A 23,237-nucleotide genomic window follows, 5' to 3' on the forward strand; every position below is an offset into this window, starting at 1 on the left:
ATCATCACCATCAATACCACCAACACCACCATCACATCAACAGAATCACATCATCACTATCACCATCCCCAGTACCATCACATCATCATCATCACCATCATTACTATTGCCATCATCACCATCGCCACCACCACCCAAACTTCCATTGATACCACCACCACCACCATTATTCTGATGATCATCACCATCCAGCTTCTCCTCATCCGCATAACCATCATTGCCATAATCACTCTCATCATCACCATCATCACCATCCCTACCAGCATCACCATCCTCCTCCATTGTCACCATCATTAGCACCTTCATTACTATAATCATAATCCTCATAATCATCATTGGATAAGGAGATGGAGGCCCAGAAAGGTTAAATCATTAGCCCCAATTACACAGCTATGTGCAGGAGTTGGGATTCAAACCCAGACTTGTTCTCTAAATGCTGACTTCTTAACTGCAAAGCTTTCCTGGCTCTCTGCTCTTGAACTCAGATTCGGGAGGAGACAATCTCAGCTATGTTCCGCAGCCTGGTCATCCTCTAAAGATGGAGATAAGTCATGGCTGAGATGGAACTGACTTCATATCACAATCCAGACCTTCTGAGCAGCTCTGCCTTACCTCTGTCCTTCTTCCCTCTGAGCTCTGTCCTCCTGCTTCCTGACAACGGGCCTCTTTTTAACCCTCCCTTCCACTTTCACTCTATAACATCTGTCTGCTCCCCAGCTTCGGGCACCATGGCTTCTCTGGAGCCCCTCTTGATTTTGATCCCAGGTATCAAGGCTTACCCTTACCTAGCCCTCTGTTCTACCTTCCCAGCTTTAGGGATTTATAATCCCGGTGCCATCATTTCCCCCAACCCCTAGTCTGCGCTGATGGTCATTCAGGGCTCGAGCTCTGAGGGCAGGGCCCGAGTGGCCCCTCTAGCTGTTCACTCGGGGCCAGTCACACCCCCTCCTCGCTGTGTTTCACAAAGCGCTGGTGGCCTGCGTCAGAGCCACTTCCACTCTTCTACATGGAGAGGTCTGCAATTGTCTGAGGGAACATTCTGTTTTACCCTCTTGAAAATGTCACCAAACACACTGGGAGTGGTTCTTGATTACAGACATTCCACAAGCCAGTGGTTTACCTACATGGTGATAAACAGAGGAATTTTCTGTTGAGATGGCTGCTCAAAATGTCACTCAGCTCCCGCTCAGCTGTGAAACGCCCGATCTTATGATATCATGTGACTATAAATGGGGCTTCAGCAGAGACGAAAGGCCGATACTGTTTGAGGGTCTGTAACATACCAGGTGCTGGTGGAGAAGTGACTTCATTTACTCTCAACAGACTGTTTTGCAGAGGCAAAAACTGAGCCCAGAGAGGTTATGTATGTTTCCCAGGCTCCCACAGTAAGCACAGAGAAGATTTGAAACTAGGTCTGATTGATGCTCGCCCCAGATCCTTCCGTTTTTAAGCAGAGACAGGAGAAAGGAGTTACTCCAAGCCAGAGGCTAAAGAGCAAGGAATCCAACCTCTCTTGCTGAATGAGGCCAGTCTGCAAACATTACAGGGAACAATTACCTAGGCAACTCCGAAATGGCTCACATAGCTTGTCTGTCTTGAATCTTCAGGGAGACCTGCTTTTATCCTCACCCTCCTCGCTCCTTTTTTAAGAGCCTTTAACACCTCTGTTTAAATAATGCATTTGAAGTGTTTTGTCAACACAAACTTATTTAAGAGGCCCGTGTGATAAGCTGGGGAGGAATATTTTTAATATGGGACCAAAGGGAACACCCAGGTTGAGCTATTTTGTTTCCGTTCACCCAAGAGCAAAATCAGAAGTAGATTTCCATAGATTCCCCGCTCCTAGTCTGATAGTGATACCAGGTCTGAGGGAAAATCTAGTTAATTGCGGCGAATCTGCTCACCCTGGGATCTAGCCGCTTCATGGGTTCCTACGGGAACCACCAGGAAGCTACTGGTTAAGAGGGTGGGCTATCGGTTGGGTGGCATTGGGTTCAACTCTTGGCTCTGCTGGTTATAAGTTGTGCAACTTTGGATATTTATGCTGTCTGAATCTCCATTGATTCATCTCTAAAGCAGGTTAATAATATCTAGTTCATGGGGTTGCAGCAATGGTTAAACGAGGTTAAGCTTATAGCCCTTAGCTGTGTGGCACCTGCTGTTACTTTTTCTACTACTGTGTTCATGGGCTGATCAGACAGAAACAGATAAAGGGAAAATGCTGGTTCTGTATAAATCTGCCAAGGTTGCTCTAAGCCAGCATGGTCTGGTAGAACTTTCTGTGATGATGAGAACATCCTACGTCTACATTGTCCAATTTTATAGCCACTGGTTACGTGTGGCAATGAGTATTTGAAATGTGCCCGTGGTCAGTGAGAAACTGAATCCAAAATTTTATCTAATTTTAATGAAATTTAAGTAGCTAAATGTGGCTGGCGGTTATAGCACTGGACAGTGGCCCCTCAAGGACTTGGAACATTAAGTTCCAAGGACTTAATGTCTTGGAAGCCTGGGAAAGGAGGCATTCATCGCTTTTGCTGAGAAAAAAGCATGTTCTCTGGGGGTTGGACGGCACAGGTAGGGATACTCAGACCCTTTCTGAGCTGTTATGTCTTGTTCCCAAGGCACAGGACTTCAGGAATTCTCTGCTTCCCTTCCAGACTCCTACCTCCCATCATTCTCAGTCCTGATCTCCACTCTCTTTTCCTCCCAAAGAGCACCCTGTTGCCTGCTCTTACCTTTATACCTGACCTCTCTGGAATGCCTTTTCATCCTCCCTCTGCCAGGAACCAGCTCCTACTCAACATTCAACACCCACTTCACACCCCTCCTCTCCTGTGGGTTAAACAAGGTCATGAGCGTAAAATGCTCAACACATAGTCAGAACTAATTAAACATGGGTGTCTTCATTGACAACGAAGGTAACTTAAGCTCAGAGAGATTAGGTAACTCATCAAAGGTCACACTACCGATAAGCAGTGGAGAAAGCCTGAAAGTCAGATGTTTCCTTCTTGCTGTTCCCCTAGCTGAGAGTCACTGAGAACAGTGGTGATGGGGGAGACGTTTGGTTGAGCCGCATACTGGTGAAGAACCTCAAATTCAGATTTGAGCTTTTCCTCCAATGGGGTAGAGGTGTTGAACGTATTTATCTGTTGAATAATAGCCTGGTCACTTTCATGTATCATTTCTTCTTTCAATAAATAAACTGGGAGCCCATAGATGGATGGGATAGGGTCTGTCTTGACTTCTTAGAAGCCTGGAGGATGACTCTCCTTTGCCAGTACTTATGAATGTTGGTCCTGCCCAGCTCCCTGGAGTGCTTTTGGTTTAGATCAGGGTTTCTCAACCTGGAACTATTGGTATCTTGGGAGCTGGACCTATCTTTGTTGTGGGAAGCTGTCCTGATCTCTGCCCATTAGATGCCAAGAACTACCTTCTTCCCTCCACAGTCCCTGCCCGATGTGACAATCCAAAATGTCTCCAGACATTGCCCAATGTCCCTTTGGGGAGGAAGCAAAATGTACCCCTTGGTGAGAAGCACTGGCTTAGCTGTGGCTGGGAACCCAACCTCATGCTTCCCCCACAGTCCCTCCAATCCCTGCTCTATGGCCATCTCTACGTCTACGAGGATTTATTCACTAGTTGCCCCTTGTTCCCAGATGGGACTGAAGAACCTGCCTTCCGTATGTGGCTTCTACTCCTTCTCAGCCATCCATGGTCCCCTGTATAGGCCATCCTCCAGTGGGCTTGCTTTCCAGGATAGACCAGGATCCCCACGGCCATCATGTGGTCACGTTAGGCAGTTCTCACACTTAGGAGGCATCAGAATCAACTGAGGGTCCTGTTAAAATTTCTCTGAACTTGCCCCCTGGACAGTCTGAGGTAGCGGGTCTAGATGGGAAGCCTGGAATCTGCATTGTCCAAAGCACCCCATGTGGTCCATGGACTTCCTTGAAGACCCATCTTCCTGGGAGTGCTACGGGCCTGACTCTAGCAGGGAACAGCAAGGTTCCTTCCTGGTTAGAAATGTCAGCATCCTCCAAGCTCCTTCTCTTCTTTCTCCTCATAAGACCAGGCATGGTGCTTTACCTTCCACTCGGCAAGCATTTTCTGTGCTTTCTGGCAAGGACCAAACTAAAGCCTCTTTTCTTCCATTTCGCTAGCTGGACAGTCAACCCCAAGCTAACACAGTCAGTCTGGCATCTCTAGACCTTTCCAAAACTCTTGCCATCTCCTTCCCACTGAGGCTTCCTGGGGGCCAGGCCTTGGGCTCTCAGGCAGGGCGGTCCTGGGTCAATGCCACAGGAAGTTTGCACAGGTGTGAGTCACCCCAGCGCCGACCACTAACTAATCCCGAATACCCAGGATGGGGAGCAGGTGGGCCAGGCCTCTGTGTCGGGCACAGTCTGGAGGTAGGGGCTGCTTGCTCCGCCCTGACCAGGCGAGAAGGCTGCTGAGGAGCAGCTGGTCCTGGCAGGAGGCCTGCCGCGTTTCTCCTCAGACATGGCACTACGCTCTGACCCCCTTCTCACTGTCCACGCTCCACCCGGTCTCGGATATTGGGAGTGAAGTGAGAGCAGGAAGACTTGGGGGCCATGGAAAAATGAGTCTGAGGTCTCTGCAAAGCTCTGTTCTAGATCTCATCGTGCTGGAGTGGGGGAAGATGATGAAAGGGGAGACGAGGCTCTTGAGAGCTAGAATTTTACTGAGAAGCGAGGTGAGGGCCTCTGGGCTCAGCAACAATCAGGACTGTAATTCTTCACATCACAAAAACTGGACAGGATCCTCAAACTCCAGTGTTTACAGCGTCCACGCTGAGCCGATTGGCAGACTCGGGTTCCTGGGGAGCTGGAGAGCCCGCGCTAGGCCCCGCCCAGCTCCCCGGGCTGGCTGCCTCCCCACGAATAGACTTGATGCTAATAGCTCTTCTGATATTCTCTTTATTTTTGAGAGGCTGGAAATCAGTTTCATTGTGAAACCTCTTGCTTTCTCTATTTTGCCACAAAATCATTCTTTAAAAAACTCCGTAGGCCTCCCAATAAAACTCGTAGACGATCTGGGTGGGACCTTCAATCTCCCGTTTGTGACCTGTGACCTAAAGGGATGTCTGAGCTCCTCCCCCTAGAGTGATGCTCTGGAGAGTGTACTTTCGGGGTGGGCTGGACAGGAGGGGGACTGGTCAGCTGCCTGGCCTGTGATGAACGTGCTCGCTACTGACCTTAAGGAGGAGCCTGGAAGGAATCTTAGGGCTCATCTGGTCCACATACTACTTTTACAGATGGGGAAACTGAGGCCCAGAGAGGTCCAGGGGCTTTTCTAAAATATGTAGGTGCTGAGTGGCAAAGGGAGGACTCAAAGTAAGGTCACGGAACCCAGTCCAGTGAGACCTCATAGTAATGGCCAGTCCAGGACCTGGGCACAGCTTTCTCCAGGGGGCTTGTTGGATGAGTGCAGTGGGCTAAAAGTGGCCCCCAGAGACATCAAACCCTAACCCCTGGAACCCATATATGTTACCTTACATGGAAAGGGGGTCTTTGCAGGGGTGATGGAAGTTGAGGATGTTGAAACTGGGATTATCTTGGATTAACTGGGTAGGCCCTAAATGCCATCATACATCCTTAGAAGAAGGAAGCCGAGGGAGATCTGCCATAAGAGAGGAAGGCCATGTGACCCTGAAGGCAAGAGGCCACATGCTGCCTCTGAAGGGTCAGGAAGGGGCTGGGCTACTAGCCAAGCAAGTCAAAGAATGCAGCTCTCACAGCTGCAGAAGGTAGGGAAACAGATTCACCTCTAGAGCCTCCAGACCTAAGACCTTTGGAGCTGTAGGAGAATAAATGCGGGTTGTTTTAGGCCACCGCGTTTGTGATCTTTGTTATTGCAGCAAGGAGCAGGGGAAACTGAGACAGTGGCTGGGGCAGGGATGGCGTGCAGAATTAGTGTCCCAGCCCACACGTGGGGTCACTGCCTACCTCTTTATTCCTACTCACTATGCTCACGTCCCACAGACCTTCTTTCCGTTCCTTGAACATCCTACCTTGTTCCTGCCTCAGGGCCTTTGCTCCTGCTGTACCTTTTGCCAGGAATGCCCTTCCCTAGATTTCACATGGTTCACACCTTCTGGCCTCAGTATAAATGTTGCCTTTTTAGGGAGGCTTTCTCCGACTCTCTGATCTAGTTTTTTTTTTTTTTTTTTAAACCTAACCCCAAGCCTTGTTTCTTCAAATCACCATGTTATTATTATTATTTTTAATGTTAGTCGCCATACAGTACATCATTAGTTTTTAATGTAGTATTCCATGTCTCTCATGCAATTTCTAAAGCGATTGCCTGAGGCTACCTGTTTTTTATTCCCTTCTTGTCTATGACTTCTTAATGACAGAGGCTCCTCGGTGGATCCCCAGTTCCAAGGACAGTATCTAGGGCAGAACAGATGCTCAATAAATATTCGTTGAATGAAAGATGGTGAGAAGGCCCCTGGTTACGGCTGTCTGGGGTGAGCAGGTGGCTGGGTGGGCTTAGTCTATAGCTCTTCCCCAGAACGAGGGGCTGGGTGCCCACATGACAAAGTGGCGGGGACACAGACGGAAGAGAGGGTAAAGCAAGAGTAACGACTCCATAACTACGACTCCAGTCCCTTCCCCAGGAAAGGACGGACTGGGGAAGCCCCAGGTGTTCAAACGGTCAGGATGAGAATGAAAGCTCACACTGACACTCAGTGCAAAGGCAGTCATCGGAGTCCATGCCAACAGAGTGACTCAAAGCCATGAGTCAAGTGCAGCCAGAGAGGAGGTCCTCTACTGCAGACAGCCCTGGAGTCAGGGCTGCTGTTGGTTGGTCTGAGATCAGTTCTCCAGGGGTGCTCTCTCTCATCTCTCTCTCCCTTCCGGACTGAGAAAGTACTCCAGCATCCTCAGCAGCTTGATGGCCAGCGGTCAAGTACGCTGTGGCCAACAGTGCCATCTATGTTGGTAGCAGCCAAGACCATGGGCTCGGGGTCAAGTCCTGGCTTTGCTACTTGTGAGCTGTGTGACCCGGCAGAAGGGACTGCACCTCTCTGAGCCTTGGTTTGCTTATTAGGAAAACAGGTGCTGTGAGGAGCAAATGAACTCATCAATGTCAACACCTGCACATGGGGGCAGGCCCACCTGGAGTATTCAGTACACGTTGACCCGCATCACGATGATGAAACGCAGGCTTGTCACAGGTGACCTCCTCTCCCCTGTTAAGCTCTTTCTCTGGGCTCAAAATGGACTTCTGTGCCTCCGGCCACGTTCTCTCGCCTGGTTTGTCTTTAACTGTAGATGCCCACAGTGAGACGTCCAGGTAGAAGCCAGGCGGCACCCTGTGGCCCGTGCTAGGTGACCCTGGACAAAACTGCTCCAGCTCTCAAAGTTTCAGTTTTCTCACTGATAAGGGAACCCCAACCACACAGCCCGCTTAGGGAGCTGAATTCACCCCAGCCCTGAAGACATAGGGGTCAGGAAGGTACTCTGTAAGGAGCCGAGTCCCCTGCAGGTGGAGGGGAAGCGATCCCAGCACAGGGCGAGGCTGACGGCTGGTCCAGATGGATGCTGGGCCAGGGACCTTGGCCTCTTTAGAACCCTCCTTCAGGGCAGCAGAACAACCTGGATATCCTCTGACACGCAGCATTTTAAAGTGACCGCTCCCAAGGGCAGAAGGTTCCAGAAGCCCCCAGATTTCCCTTCCTTACACACCCACATGCTGCCATCACCCGCCAGGTCCACCTCCCCCCAGATGCAAGGTGAGGCTGTACCTACACGAGCCATCGCATCTCCCCCCCGCGAAGGGCCAGCATCCCAGCAACAGGACCAGGGATGCCCTGCAACGGAAAGGAACTAGATAAAGCAGGAGAACAGGTCCGCGTCCAAGAGGAAAGAGGAAAGGAAGGAAATGAAGCCAAGAGAACAGGAAAGTCAAGGGCACCGCTGAGAACTAGGGATGGCCCCAGCCTCTGCTTGGTCCCCCAGAAGCCACATACTGCTGCCGTAGCCGGGGGCTCCAGGCCTGGCGGGGGCCACCCGGAAGCCAGCTCTGATCCCACCCCACAAAGCAGCCTGGATGGGGAAGCCCCTGGAAGGGTGCGTCATTTCCAGGCCACCGTGTGCTCCAAGGGGCTCGGATGCTCCCAGGCCTGCCAGGCCCAAGAGTGACCCTGAAGACCGTTCTGTCCCTGGGCTTCCGTTTCCTGACTCGGGACGCTGACACTCAGCACGGCATTTAGCTCAGCCACTGGGAGGCAGGCTGGTGATTCCCGAGGGCACATCTGCAACAACCAGAAGTTTGGGTCGTTCCAACGATCTCGAGGGCTCCTGCCATCACAGTGGGAAGGAGGTGGCCTCGGAGGTGGGGGGACATCTTTCAGTGCCAGGGACAAACCCACACAGGGAAGACGGGGCCTGGCTGCCACGCACCTTTTGGACATTCACCCAGATCCGAAGCAAGCTAAGCTTTGATTCCTGAGCCAAGATTCCAATTGGGTCGGACATATAAACACGGCTTTAAAATATCGTGAATATTCCTTGCAGCCACCGCTGGGTCAAATCAAGACAGGACACCGTTTTATCGGGAGTGCAGTCGCCACTTCGGAAAATCCCATACCACATCACTAAGACGACCCTACTGGTGGTGTCTGAGTTGCCAAAATGACACACTGTGTCAAATCCACATTTGACACTGTCATGTGCGGGCTAATTCTACGTGTAGGGGCAAATATCCAAGTACTGATCTATTACATTAGAGCTTCTATTACTATAAGTTACTTTTTTTCTTTTAAAGATTTATTTTTTTATTTGAGACACACAGAGAGAGAGAGAGAGAGAGAGAGCACGCACAGAGGGGGTTGAGGCAGAGGGAAAGGGAGAGAGACACCCAAGCAGACTTTCCGCTAACCAGGGAGCCTGATACAGGGCCTGATCTCACGACCATGAGATCATGACCTAAGCTGAAACCAAGAGTCGGACACCAACCGACTGTGCCACCCAGGCACCCCTACAATAAATTGCTTTTATGCTTGGTGTCCTTTCTTTTATCGTTAGGGCATTATATTTATTAAAAAATGTAAAGTGTGAGTAGGTTATATGATCCATGAATTTGCTCCTGGCTAGTAAAGGAGGCATTTAAAAATACTCGTTAAGGGGCACCTGGGTGGCTCAGTGGGTTAAAGCCTCTGCCTTCGGCTCAGGTCATGATCTCAGGGTCCTGGGATCGAGTCCCGCATGGGGCTCTCTGCTCAGCAGGGAGCCTGCTTCCTCCTCTCTCTCTCTGCCTGCCTCTCTGCCTACTTGTGATCTGTCTCTGTCAAATAAATAAATAAAATATTTAAAAAAAAATACTCGTTAAAGTGGCGGAAGGTGAGGGAAAGTTCTGAGCCCAGCACAGGTGTGGGTCATCAAGCCAGGGAAACCACGTGCTGGCATCAGACAATACTCCTCCTTCGAACCGCTTCCCTCAGCTGGGTTCATGGAGCCCTGGACTTGCCCCGGGCCACTTTCTTCCAAACGATGCCTCCTCTAAAGCAGTGTTTGCTGCTCCTTTTGGTCACTGGAATGAAGGCTGTGATGGACGAGGGCAGGTCAAGAGCTCGGGGCAGCCCCCCAGTTTGGGAAACTAGGGCCGCTGGAGGAGACCCCACATCAGACCGGCGTGTCGTCCCTCCACCCTCGGGGAAACCAAGCCTGCTTTTCTGAGTTGGGGTTTGGAGAGGCGCCCCCTCAGGCCTGGCCTATGAGAGGGCTGCAGTTCAAGTCCTTTGTATTTCATGACCTCCGCCAATCCTAGTGTCCCGCGCCGGGCCGGGCTTGTGTGTCCTGCCCTGTCAGCTGGGAGAGGGTCATACTGGCTTCTGGCATGGGGAGGGACCTGCCGGGGACTTCTCCACGTCACACAGGGAGATTCAGGCTCCTGGGTCCGGGATGGGACTGAAATAAAGCCCCAGCGAATTCGGACGCTCCTGACCCCACGCCCGCCCTGCGCCCAGCCAAGACTCAGAACCAAGTGTACGGAACGCTAGATACGGCCCCAGGTAGAACACCCGATGTAACACTCTTACTCAGCTTCCTGCTGCTCCTCCTGGGAGAAGGGGTGTTGAGGAAGAGGGTCTACCCAGGAAACTTTGAGGGGAGGCACTTCGGGTGGTGTCCCAGAAAAACCAGGCCAATGACTGAACCTGGATTCTCCAACTGCTTTAAGATTTAAATCCATTGAATGAGACTTGGCGGCTGCTGGCTTCCCAGAAGTTATCTCAAGACTATGTTGTCTTTCCCGTGTGAGCCGCTGAAGGGAACCCTGGGAGGCGGCAGTGACCCTGAAGACTGGGTTCTTGCCTGGGGTGGGGGTCTCGTGTTTAGTCGTGGGTGAACCAGGCCCCAGATCTCTGCAAACCAGGACAGCTCCAAGGACAAATCCTGGCCTCCAGCTCTGGAAAGGAAGGTCAGGATGATAGGAGCTCCCTGACACTTGCCCCACCAAGAGGGTCACACCATGAGCTGTGTACTGGGGCCAAGACACTGTCTCCTGTAGAGAAGGGACCAAAGGTATGAGGGAAACTCCAAGCTGCCCCAGGAATGTGCAGAAGACAGAAGAGAGCAGGACGGAGGACAGGAGCTCAAAGGGCAGCAGGGGATGCCTGGCGGCTTCTGATACAGGCTCGTCTTCCTTCTTGGTGTCTTGCTGGAATTGGTTTGGTTTTTGCCCAGGTGGGAAAAGTTTCAAAAGTTCCAGGAAGCAATGGTGGTCTGAGATGGGGTGCCACAGACTGAGCCCCCACCAAAAGGCAGTTTGGGGGCTGACCCATCAGGAAGGAAGACTAGATCCTGTGCAATTCCTCCACCATATAAGGCACACTCCTACCTCAGGACCTTGGCACCTGCTGCTCCCTCTGCATGGAATGGCCCTTCTCCATAAAGCTTCAAAGAGCCTTTCTTCCCCTTCTACTGGGTCTTCCAATGTCACATTCCTGGAGACCTGCCTATCCTCACTCTCTAAAACTCATTCTCCCCAACACTTCCCGACCCCTTCCTTGTTCCGTATATCTCCTTAGCACATATCACCGATGGCCTACATATTTTAACATCTTGATCTCATTTACTCTTCATCTTTCCCACAACACTATAAGCTCCCCAAGATCAAGGGGCTTGTCTATTTCATTCACTCACAAGGTCAGAGGGTTTGTCTGTCCCATTCATTGCTTTACCCCTGGTGCCCAGAGCAGTGTCTGGCCACAGTAGACCTTCAGTGAACAACTGGTAAATGAATTGGTGCACGGGTCTGGAGAGTTCTTTAATCCACGTCCCTGAGGGACAACTTGGGGACCTCTTCATGCTCTCCAGATACTCAGGGGTCCTTGGACAGAGGGTTGGGAAATCTTGGCCTGGGTTTCTGGGTGGCCCCACACCTCAGCTTCCCCTGTAGTGGGGGCTGTAGAGTTAATGCTAATCTAAGATGACAGCAGAAGGGGGCAGAGAGAAATTTCCCTCTCTCTCATATCTCTGGACCCACTATTCTCTGACCCCTGGCCCACCTGCCAATTCCTCCCCAAAGAAGGTGCTAGAATCACCCAGGTCCCGGTTCCCCTGAATTTGCCAGGTGGGCATTGCCTGTTCTCTTCCTCTCCAGAATCAGGGGGACCGGGACCTGGGTCTTCGCGTTCTAGCCTTAGCTCCTGCACAACCTAAGTAAGCCCAGTTTTGGGGGAACTGGGGCCAGTTCTCTGCTTTGATTCCTCGCTTGTTCCCAGCGGCTGTCACAAGGACAGCTGGGTTAGGCTAAGGGTTACCCAGGCCTCAGCTCATCCTCTCCCAATTCCCGGGACCTTGGCCTTCACCCTGTGCCAAGACTGCCACGGACACGCGCCTCTCGCTCTCTGGATGACCCGGGAGAGGCCCCTTCCCTCCGAGCCTCAGTCTTCTGCCCCATGAATTGCAGATTGCAAAAATACCCACCTCGAGGGGTTGCTGGAAGACACGGCATCAGCAACCATGACTCCTAGCTCTGGGTCTCACGGCAAGAGATACAGGCCTGAAGTTACACCCATTTTGCTCTCACGAGTGCCGTTTTAAGGGAAAGAGGCAAGAGGGGCCGAGCGGATGTGCCTGGGTGAGCATCTGCAACAGCTCAGGTTGGCTCCCGGGTCCGACACCGAGTAGCAGGACACGCTTCCATACAGGACACACATGCACACACACCCGTGCGCACACACGCCCGTGCGCACACACCTGTGGCACTTACCTGTCCACCTGGACTTCCGCGTCTTTTGTCTCCGCCTTGGAGGGTCCGCCTCCGTTGATCCCTTTGCTCCCACTGGTGAGAAGGCTCAGCACAGGCTCTATCTCTTTGAGCAATTCACTGTTCTGGCTGTCTTGGGGGGCGCCCCCAGTGCTTTTCTTGGTGGGGTCCTGGCCTGGGGGTCTGGGGGCCAGGCTGTTGGTGTTCGAGAGTGAGCCTGCTTCCTGCCTGCTGTCCTGGGTATGCTGGGGGCCGTTGCCAGGGCCCGTGGTCCCGTCCACGGCCGGCATGTGCTCCTTGCTGGCTGATGACTGGTGAGAAAGATCGACGGCTGTGGTGGGCAGACCCAGGGGCCGCGTCACCCGGATGGTCTTGGGGGTCCCATCCCCGGTGAAGGTGGTCTCCAGGTGAGTGGTGAAGCCCTCAGGGCCCCTCAGAATGAGGACCACGTGGGTCTCAGAGGCGATGCCCCTGAGCACCTCCAGGGCACTGTCATAGCTCAGGTCCACCAGGGGCTGGCCGTTGACGGCGAGGATGATGTCGCCGGCCTGGATGAGGCCGCTCTGCTCCGCGGCACCCCCTCGGATCAGGTCGGAGATGATCACGGGTGGCTTGTTCACCCGCTCCTTCACCAGGAAGCCCAGGCCCCCCACCTTGCGCTTGAAGAGGCGGACGGAAATGACGTTGGGTTGGATCTGCTGAACACTGAACACCTGACTCTCCATGGCGTCTAGTGTCCGGGGGTCCGAAGACTTAAAATAGGTCAAGCCAAGTCGAGTTCACCAGGAGGATCCAGGCTTTACGCTGTGCCAAGAGGAAGAGCCAGGGGCTGGTGGCTCGGGGAGGCTCAAGAAGGAGCTACTCTTGGGTTCGTCCTCTCCGTCTCTGACGTCAACTCGGTATCACCCTCTCACTCCCATCCGGCCCTCGGTGGCATGATTTCATGCGTCTGCCTTCCTCCTTGTTCTCTAGGAAGTGATGGTCGATCGGGCAGACGTCAGGAGAAGCCGTGGGGCGTGTCCCGAAGCCACGGGTCAGGCCGACTGGGGAGGAGAAGTGTCTGGTGGAGGCGTCTAGATGTGTCTCGAGGTGACGCAAACTCCTGGGCACTATTCCCTGGGCATTGCCGGCCCGTCAGACCTGTGCTGGAGAGAAGGAACAGAGGAGGGGTGAAGCGACCGGACAGAGATCGATGTGGGGCGCCCAGCGCCATCTTCAAAAGCGAGATGGAAAAATGCAGCCAACAGAGAAGTCTAACCACAAGACACTAGGGTTTGGAAGCCAACCTCGAAACGGAATCCTTCCTCCTTGAGGGGATGCGGGCCCTTCCCTGTTAGCTGCAAATTGCCTGGTTTCCTCTCCCATGATCAGAGCCCCCTGAGACCAACAGTCTCCCTGGGGAAACCTGATAGCCTAGAAACCAAAAGGCAGAAATCACGATCTCATCTCTTATCTCTCCCATCATGAGGAGTCACCGTTCCAACTTGTCTCGTGGCCTTTGGCTCTCTGGGTCTAACCCGCATTTCCACTTGCCTGTCAGGAGCTCAGCCAGGACAGATCCTTGGGCTCTCTGTCCCACCCACTCCCCAAATCCCCAAAACAAGCCCACTGGAAGGGGAATGCCGCCAACAGTGTCAACCACCCTTTCTGACCGTCTTGGTAACTATCAACTTGTTCCCGGCTCCAGAGGACACATGACAGACCATTATAAAGGCAACGGGTCCACACAAAACTTTAGAGGACATCTGTACTCCACAGACTGCCTGCAACCCTAATGGGGGAACACTAAGGAGAGGGGACGGTGTACCCTCAGGGTTATTGTGAGCACAGTAGGTGCTCCATGAGTACTTGTTGAATGAAGAAAAATCCCAAAAGATTAAGCATAGTGGAGACTTACTAAACAGGTATGCTCTTAATGTATGTATGTGTGTGTATATAAATACATTGGCCTTTGATCCTCATGGTAACCCTTCAACAGGCCTGGGAAGGGCGTTAGTTAGTTGTCCAAAGTCACGTGGAAATGACAGCAAAGAGAGGCTTTGAACTCAGGTCTGCCCCACTCTTGAGCCCGAGCTTTTTAAACTTACACTCCAGTTGAGAAAAGTTCATATTCTGGTTACTTTCTTAAATCCCTCTGGCTCCCCCAGGTTTGGAGAAATGGGGTATGGCTGGGAGTCCAGCTGGGGACACTGTGGCCCAGGTGAGATGTGTGCCCCTGCGGCATGAGCACAGCGGGCAGTTACGTTAGTGTGTCCCGTGTGTCTGACCTGGAGCGGGTGATCTGTGTGTTGCGGGGGTGGGGGGTGGGGGCTGGTGGGAGATAGCAGAGAACCCCTCCACCTTGCTCTAGCCCCCCCAGTTCAAGCCCAGTTTCCAGTTCTATCCCAAGCAGCCTTCCCGGCTGACATCCTCGCCATGCTCAGCGCAAGGAGGGAGCCCCCAGCTGTCACCACGAACAAAGTGATGCTCACTCCTCGTTTCCCTTTTAGCGAACTCCCGGGGTCATCCAGGGGCTGAGGCAGCCGACAAGCTCCCCGCTGCCTCTGTGAGCGGGAGATGGGTGCAGACACCCCCCCCCCCCCCCCAAGAAAGAGGTGCCCCTTCCTGGATCCCCTTAGGGCAGGGCAGTTAGTAAGCTAGCCTCCCCCTTTTGCAGCCCACGTTATGTAACTCTGCCAGCCCCTCTGTGTGGGTGAGGGAATAATGAATACCCAGGCCCGGCCCGGGCTGTGTTCTCCATCTGGTGTCGCGGTGTGTGTGTGTGTGTCTCTCTGTATTCATGCATTGCCCTCGTGCTGTGTCATTTCTCCACTGGGTGTGTGAGCATGTGTGGCCCGTGTGTCGACTGGCTGAGTGTCTTTCAGCTTCTTGCTGCTGGGGTTCTGGTTTGTGGAGAGAGAGAGAACCATCCAGAACCCCTGTGTCTTTCCTCACAGGGGAGGATCGGTCCTTCCCTGACCCCTTTGCTTCCTTAACTCTCCCAAGCCCCATTTCTTCTGGGTACCAAACCCAGGATGTTGGTTGTTTAGCTGGAGGCAGAGACAGCTGAGACCTCTAGCTCTCTCTTGAGTGTCCAACTTTGGCAGTGGACTCCATTCTTTAATTAAAGAAGGGACTCGCAGGTGAGCTTTTGGGAAGGCAAGGTTTCCAAAGAGCTTTTCTCCCACTGCTGGCTTGGGCCAGACCCTAGAAAAGGACAGATCCTGGGCCCTACCTCAAGACAAAAGAAAAAGGATAAAATGACCCACAAGACTTCCCAGCCACGTTCAGCTTTTCAAACTCTTTCTCGGCTGGTTTTCAAATCAGGGAGGGCTACTGGCCGGTGCTTGGGAAATTGGGGTACTGTTTCTCACACTTTGACCTAAGAAAGGCAACCTGATTGTTGGAAGGAACTGGAAAGAGGCTGGGCTTGGGAGAAGCAGGGATATTCAGTGTCTGCAGAGAGGGAGAGAGGAAGGGACAAGCTCTGTGTCTCAGCCAACAGATTCTGAGCTCTGCTCACCCATCCACCTTGATCCTAATAATAATCCCACAACACTCTGTCTCCCTCCTGTTCCTCCGCAGAACACAGCCTCATCTGCTGCAGTAATTTTATTCTCACTCTCACCAAGGTCAAGTTTGAATATCCCCATTTTACAGATGAATAAATTAAGCTGCTCTAGGGAGACCCACTTGTCCCAGCTTATGAATGTCCGGAGTCCAGGAGGCTCCTGCGTCAACGGGGGTGGCTGGCGACCCTTCTGCCCCGGGGAAGATTTTTAAGGCCCCTTCCTGGCTCTCTCTGTTTCCAGATGAGTTCTTTATTTTCTTGGAACTTCTATTTCCTTATCTATAAAACGGGCTTGTTAAGCAGCCACCCCTTTCCTGGGTAACCAGAAGGAGTAATTAAAACGGCGAGTGCGGGGTACGCAGCAATGTCGCACAGCCAATGCCTAGAAGAAAGGGCTTCCTGTTACTGTTATATAATAGGTAACGATCTGGGCTTCCTGGCTTGTCGTTTTAATTTTCTCCACCATCCCAGTTTCGCCACAGGTAGTTTCATGTGCCATCTCGAAGGGGCCCTTTGCTGGAAAGCTGGTGGGATCTGGCACTGGTCGTGGAACAGGGCCCTGAACACGGGGATCCGGGTGCTGGGCGGCACGTCCTGCCAAGCCAGCCTCCGCCCTTTGGAACAGTGATTTTAAACAAATCACATGCGTGCACGCCAGCGTACATACCATGGAAACAATACTTGGACCCGGGCCTCATTCGAGTAGTTCAGCGGTTTTGGGTGTATTTATTTCATTTACCTTGCTGCGAGGAAATTAGCGGCTGACTTTTGGGACAGTTGCCAGCAACAAGGAGGGAGCCAAAATAGGGCAGCGTCTGCTACTACCATCTCACCGTGACCTTGGGCAAGCCACTCCCCATTCTGGGCTGCGTTTCTGCGACCAGGGGGTGGGGACAGCGGCGGTTTCTAGTACTGGAGAGTTTCCTATGAGCTAAGCAGGGTGCCCAGCCCTCTGCACGGGTGCCTTATTTGATCCAAGCAGAGACTGTATGGAGAGACCTCTAGCCCCACGTTACGTTACCAATGATGAGGTGAGTAGGGTTCAGAGAAGTGAACCCGGTCAGCAACCTTGGGTCTAGCGAGTGGATTCAGCGCACTCACTGGGGTGAATCCCAATCCTCACACCAACCCCACAATGTGCCTCATTTCTCTTCCTCCCCAAATCACTTCCTTAACGGCTGCCATAATTTTTCATCCTCACTCTGATCGGGGTGACACCGGATTGTCCCCATTTTACAGATGGTGAGATTAAGCTGCTATATCAGACCTACTTGTCTTGGCTTGTCCATGACCTTCCATTTTTAGCACTGAAGGTCAGAAGACATTGGGATGAAGGGGAGCTCTTGAGATCATCCAAACCAACTTTCATTCAAAAATGAGAGGAGACGGAGGCCTGGAGAAGCAAGGGGTCCATTCAACATGGGTCAGCGACGGATGGGGGTTGCTGTCTAGGGCTGTGCTCTCCAGTAAGGCAGCTACTAGCCGCATGTGGCCACTAACCCCCCTTAACTGTGGCTTGTTCCACTGAGATCTGTCGTAAGAGCAAAATACACACTGGGTTTCAAAGGCTAGTTAGAAAAAAAAAAAGAACGTAAAATTGGGCCGGTCTAGAGTCTGACCTCTCTGTATTCCCTTAGGCCCCCTTGAGAATCTACTGGTAACTTCACCAGGCAGAAGATAATTATTCTTTCTAAAGAAACCAGAAAAATGGTACAGAGGGTTAGCAAAGATCTTGCCACGTTTGAGGCTGACCTCTGAGAACAGGCGTGATGGGGATGGGGCAGGGGAGAAAAATCCACCTAGAACTGTGTGAAGAGGGAGGCAACAGCAGGATGTCACCAGGGCTAAGAACAGAGTCTGCAACATCCCATTGTCTGAAAGTCCTTTGAAGTCTAACCCTCTATATAATGCCCGTTTCTTTAAAAAGAATGAGGCAGACCTCTACTCACAGGTATGAAATGAGCCCATGATACAAAAATACATGTAAATTCTGCATGTGTAAATGCAGAGAATATTCTGGAAGGAATGGGTATTAGTGGTTGCAATTCACAAAGAATATTACAAGTCAGAAGTAGGAGGGAGACATACTTTGCAGTCTATCTTATTTTTCTATTTGAATATCATTTAAATTATGTTTTTAATTATACGTGTATTACCTTTTAAATGAACAATATCGAAGGAAAAAGACAACACCCAGCCTGTGAACTCCTGGGTGTTTTCCGTTCGCACTCCCACCAAATCTCTGATGGGTTACAGCTCTGTTTCCCATCTCCCTCCAATCTTATTTAAAAACAAATCTCAAGTCTCCATGTCTTAAAATCAAAACAAAATACCGCCACCCTCCACACACACAAAAGACCCGCCCCATAACCCAACTGTGCTCTTTAAAAAACAACAACAAAACACCACGAAGCAACCAACTTCCTTACATCTCCCGAACTGCTAATTTGCAGTCTTTCCCCGGAGAGAACACCACCCGGGGAATCAAGGCGACGTGCTTTCTCCCACGCTGACAAGTCATAGCTACAAACCCGCCAACCTCTGCAAATCAGGAGGCTTGAGTTGGCATTCTGTGTCTTGGGGATCCCTGAGACAGGGGCACCTGGTCCCCATGGGGTACCCCAGACATGTTTCATGGCTTCGGTTTGCTGATAATGACCTCGATCTCCCCAGACCTATTGCCCATACCTCTTAAGCATAAGTCAGAGAGAGCAGGATAAGTTCACGGGTGTTTCCAGGCTGAGATGACACCCTGTCGCGAGGCAGCGGGAAACACTCGCTCTCTCACACTGCCGCTTTGTATTACCTCTTTGAACGGCAATTTGACAGGATCTACCCTACAATTTAAAATACACAGATCTCTGTCCTGGCAATTCAATTTTTAGGACTTTCTCCTGCAGATAAACTGGAAGAAACATCCTTACACACAGAGTTGCTCAGAGTATCAACAGATTAAATACACAATGGCACATCCATACGATGGAGTCCTGTGCAGGCATTAAATAAGGGGACAGGGATTCGATTTAAAAGGACCCACGAGGAACGCTCTTGAAGACACACTGTGAAATTTCAAAAGATGAACAGCACAGATCTATAAATATAGTTACACATCCATCCTATGTTTTCATCCATCCTTTAATAAGTTCAGAGATGCACTCAGTATCTCTGGAAAAATATCCAAGATACTGGTAACAGTGCTTGCTTCTGGGTGAAGGGACCAGAAGGCTAGGGATAGGATGGGTTGGGAAGAAAACTTACTTTTTATTGTATGTTCTTTTTTTTTTTTTTTTTTTTTTTTTTGGTATGTTCCTTCATAATGCTTATTTATTCATCTTTTACTATGTTTTTGTATCCTATTTTAAAAAAAGAGCACCGTCTGTGAAGTCAGACTGTCTTAGATGTGTACTTAAGCTTCTCCACTTGGCTTTGTGACGGTGGGCAAGTTGCTTAACCACTCTGAGTCCTGGTTCCTGCATCTATAAAATGGGGATGATAATAGCATCTCTTCAGAGTGTCTGTGAAGATGGAATGATAGTTCATATTTTCCGAGTTCTTACAATACGCCATACACTACAGTAAGTGCCCAGCCGATGAGCCCTCTTCCCACTGCTACTACTAATAATTATCATAAAAGCAGCCTTTATTCTATTGGTCGTCTACGCTATCACGAGGACCTATGTTGCTTAAAGCCCTCTGTGCTGAAGAACCAAGAGAAAGCTGTGGACCCACAGGTTGGTCTTACTTTTCAGAGGAGCGGATCCTCCCACTGAGTCCTTGGAACACCGAAGGGGTGGGATTTGGGGTGTTGAGGCATGGAACTCAAGAGAGGCAGCCAGAAACTCAGGCCCTGGATCTTGGGGGTGAGTCAACACCACTGGGGTGAGACGGGGATGTCATGGGTCCATTATCAGGAGAGAGCTACAGGCTATTATCCTCATGTTGGAACAGATCTGGGGAATTATGGACTCTTCATTTTATCTTCATTTTGCAAAGCTAATTTTTATGAGTGAGTTCAGCCAGCTGGAGAGTACTATATCCATCACAGAGACAGAACACTCCAGGGTCTGGGGCTAAGGTAATTAAATTCTTCCATCACCCCTCAGTGGCACAAAAGTCACGAGAGATGCACCCCTCCTCCCCCCCACCCCCCACCAGACATACTCCGTTCCTGGGGGTGTCATGGAGTGGTCAAAGGCTGGAGAGTTAGAGCCAAAAGCCAAGACTTTGTGACCCACTTCTACTACCTATTGGCCTCAGATTTGTCATCTGTAAAATGGGAACATGACGGTTTCTACCTTGAAGATAGAAACCAGTATATTACATGGGGTAATTAAGTGGGAGTACATTCGATGGGATAATCTACGTTAAATGTGTGGCAGCCCTAAACCACTCTTTTTAGAGTCGCTTTAGATCGTACCTCAAGGAAAATGAACGATCTCAAGCCAGGTATGTGACTATTATCACAGCCAAGACGATGGCCTCATTACTGTAAAAATGACACACTACTGGTATTAATGTAAAAATGAAACACAAATGGTTGCAAAAAGACAGTGTGTATTTCATACCCTCAATTCACCTTTCCTTCTTTTCCTCTTTCTTCCTCCCCTCCCTTTTCCTCCTTCCTCTCTTCCTTCCCCTCCCCCCATTCACACCATCTATTTGCTCATTATGAACCCTTACACAGCTCTCACCCGGGCCAGCAAGGAGCTGGGGCACTGGAAATGCAGGGATGGATAAGACAGACAACTTCCCTGTCCTCAGAGCTTACTGTCTGGTGGGGACAGGAGCAGGGAGGGTGGAGAGAGGTATTATGACAAATGTAGCATATAGTGCAAAGTGGAAATACAGGGTGGTAATAGCAGCATGGGCAGGATGCCTAACAGTCTGGGTGCTGGTGGTCAGGGAAGGCTTCCTGGAGGAAGAGTCAGGATATAGAGTTAGCCACACTGAATGCGTAGATGGTGGGAGGGAGGGGTGGAGGAGAAAAGGCACGGAGAAGGGAGGCAACAGGCATCTAAGCCACTCCCCCATGCCCTCTCCACTGTGGCAGTAGAAGAAAGCCAGTGTCTTATAAAGCCAGAGAGGTCTTCAGAAGCTGGATCATGCAGCTCTCTTGAGAGCCAAGTTAAAGATTTTGGACTTCATTCTTACAGTGATGATAAGCTCTGAAGAGTTTTGAGGAGAGAAATTCTACGGTCAGATTTAGATTCTAGAAAGATCACTCTGGCTGCTGCCTGGAAAAATAGGGCTGGGAGGCAAGGCTGGCTATGGGGAGCCCGAGTTAGGAGGCTGCTGCAGGCCAGAGATGAGAGATGACAGTGGTTAGCATTGTGAAGGGAGGAAGTAGGGACGGGGGTAGGTTTAAAAGATATTTAGGAGGTTGGGTCAACAGTTTGTGGTGACTGACTCAGTAGAGGGGCAAAGGCCAAAGCTTCTGGATTCTACAAGTAGAAGGATCATGATGGCATTTCCTGGCTATGAGAGCAGAGGAGGGCAGGATAAAAATAGGGCAAAAGAAAGGATAAGAATGAATGAAACTAATTTGATAAAACTGTCATTCCTGAGTAGTAATAGATAATTTAACTGTGGTCTAGTATACTGATGAGTCAACATTTCCCGGTATCATTATTTCCATAATTTTGAGAATGAAGGGAGATTATAGAAAATAAACACTTGATTTGGCTCATTCCCCAGCCATTTGATTTTGGGCAAGTCATTCAACACTTTGAATGTCAATTTCTTTTTGTGAAATTGAAAAGGTAATAAAACCACTTCCAAGGTTTTTGTGAAGATTCAGTGGACAGGTGCTGTAAAGAGCACTCTGTAAACCGTGAATGTCAACCGTCGTAGCAATGTTGAGTCTTTATTTCAGGGAGGACATCAAGAATGGTACCCTTCAGACTGCCGCTCAGTGTTAACTTGACACTCAACCAAGTTTCTCCTCTCATGCCTGGTATCCTTGGTTGTCCCTGGTGAAGGAAAACTAGGTTAGGCAAAAGGTGCCCATGGAAGGAAAAAGAAATAAGAATGGTTATTTTAAAGGCAAGAGGGATAATATCTGCTCCTTTAACTTGAAAGTCCCCTGCAAATAGGTCACACCATCCAGGTAGGTCTGAATCAGTTGCAAATTCGTTTCAGTGAAGAGAGAATACATTAAATAGAAAACACAAATGGCAATATTGAAAATGACACCACGGATGTCAGATCAGAAAAAACAATAAACATAAATGGATTAAACTTGAGTAAAAGATCCAAGACTCTCAGATTGACTAAATGCATTTGCACCTGCTCTATATTAGCATGGATGTGGGGACAAAGGGTGAAGGACAGGAGGAAAAATAGCTCTCCAAGGCAGATATGGGTGTGATGTACATTTGCACAGGCAGCATAGGTCTGCTTTGATTTGAAAGATATAATTCACTCTCTTCTAAAATATGTTAGGGCCAGGTAAGTACAAAATAAATATTCACTGAGTAAATGATCTGTTATCCACAGCAATTTTTTTCATTGAATTTTTATTAATTAGGTTGCACTATATTAAATTAGTAGGTTTGGAAATGATCAAATTCACCACCGTCTTATAATTCAACCTAATATTTTGAACATTCATATATGTAAGCACTTCACTGAATTATCTAATTTTATCCTTGCAACAACTATGTGAAAGTCATGATTGTATTACTCCCATTTTATAGATGTTGAAATTGAGGCACAAAGAGGTTAACTACATTGCAGAGTTTATCCAGCTACAGTCAGTGACCAAGAGACTGACACAAACCAATTTTATCTGAGCTCAAAATCTTTACTTTTTAACTTACTAAACTCTTTTATTCGCTGCAGTAAATTTTAGACTCAGATTTTCCAAGCAGATAACTGTATCACCTGCAAATAATAACAGCTCAAATTCTTTGCTGTTGCCGCTTTCCAAATACTATGTATTTTTATTTCAGTTGGCCTGATCACCATGCATAATGTTAGTAATTTGTGCTGAAATGGACTGTGAGGTTTTCTATTTTAACTGCTCACAATAAGGAGTCTATGGACCCTCAGCAGGGCTCGGGGATTGCTGACAATCCTGGAATTGTGTGCACAACTTTTTTGTCTGTGCATATGCATGTTTATATGGGGAGATAGTCCATAATATGCTTTTCTAAGCATTCCATTACCCAGTAAGAGTAGGAGTCACTGGATTAACCCTACATTTTACAGATGAGAAATTTGAGGCTTATAGATAGGGAAGGATTTGCCAAATGTTCTTAGAGACTGAGTCAGAGTGACGATCTCTCTTGTATGGTATCTTCTCAAACTCAAGTTACAGGCTCATCTTCCTTGCTTTCCCCATGAAATCTGGAAATTTACTCATGGTCCTATATTTGACGGTAATGCTAATTTCAGGATGTGAGCTGCAGCCTTCTTGGTAGATGCTTTTTATGTATGTTATACT

At 49.9% G+C, this 23,237-nt stretch overlaps 1 protein-coding gene across 5 annotated transcripts in view; it reads right to left on the reverse strand.

Annotated features, from left to right (window-relative positions):
• The window catches only part of NOS1 (nitric oxide synthase 1), a 106,754-nt gene that overhangs the window by 69,026 nt on the left and 14,491 nt on the right, over positions 1-23,237 (reverse strand). For all 5 annotated transcript variants that reach the window (XM_059408519.1, XM_059408523.1, XM_059408521.1 and 2 more), the window contains exon 2: positions 12,247-13,388. In XM_059408519.1, the coding sequence (XP_059264502.1) occupies positions 12,247-12,968 (722 nt within the window). In that variant the 5' untranslated portion in view covers positions 12,969-13,388. The remainder of the gene's footprint in view (positions 1-12,246; positions 13,389-23,237) is intronic.

Source organism: Mustela nigripes, chromosome 8, assembly GCF_022355385.1.
Source record: "Mustela nigripes isolate SB6536 chromosome 8, MUSNIG.SB6536, whole genome shotgun sequence".
Lineage (NCBI taxonomy): Eukaryota > Metazoa > Chordata > Mammalia > Carnivora > Mustelidae > Mustela > Mustela nigripes.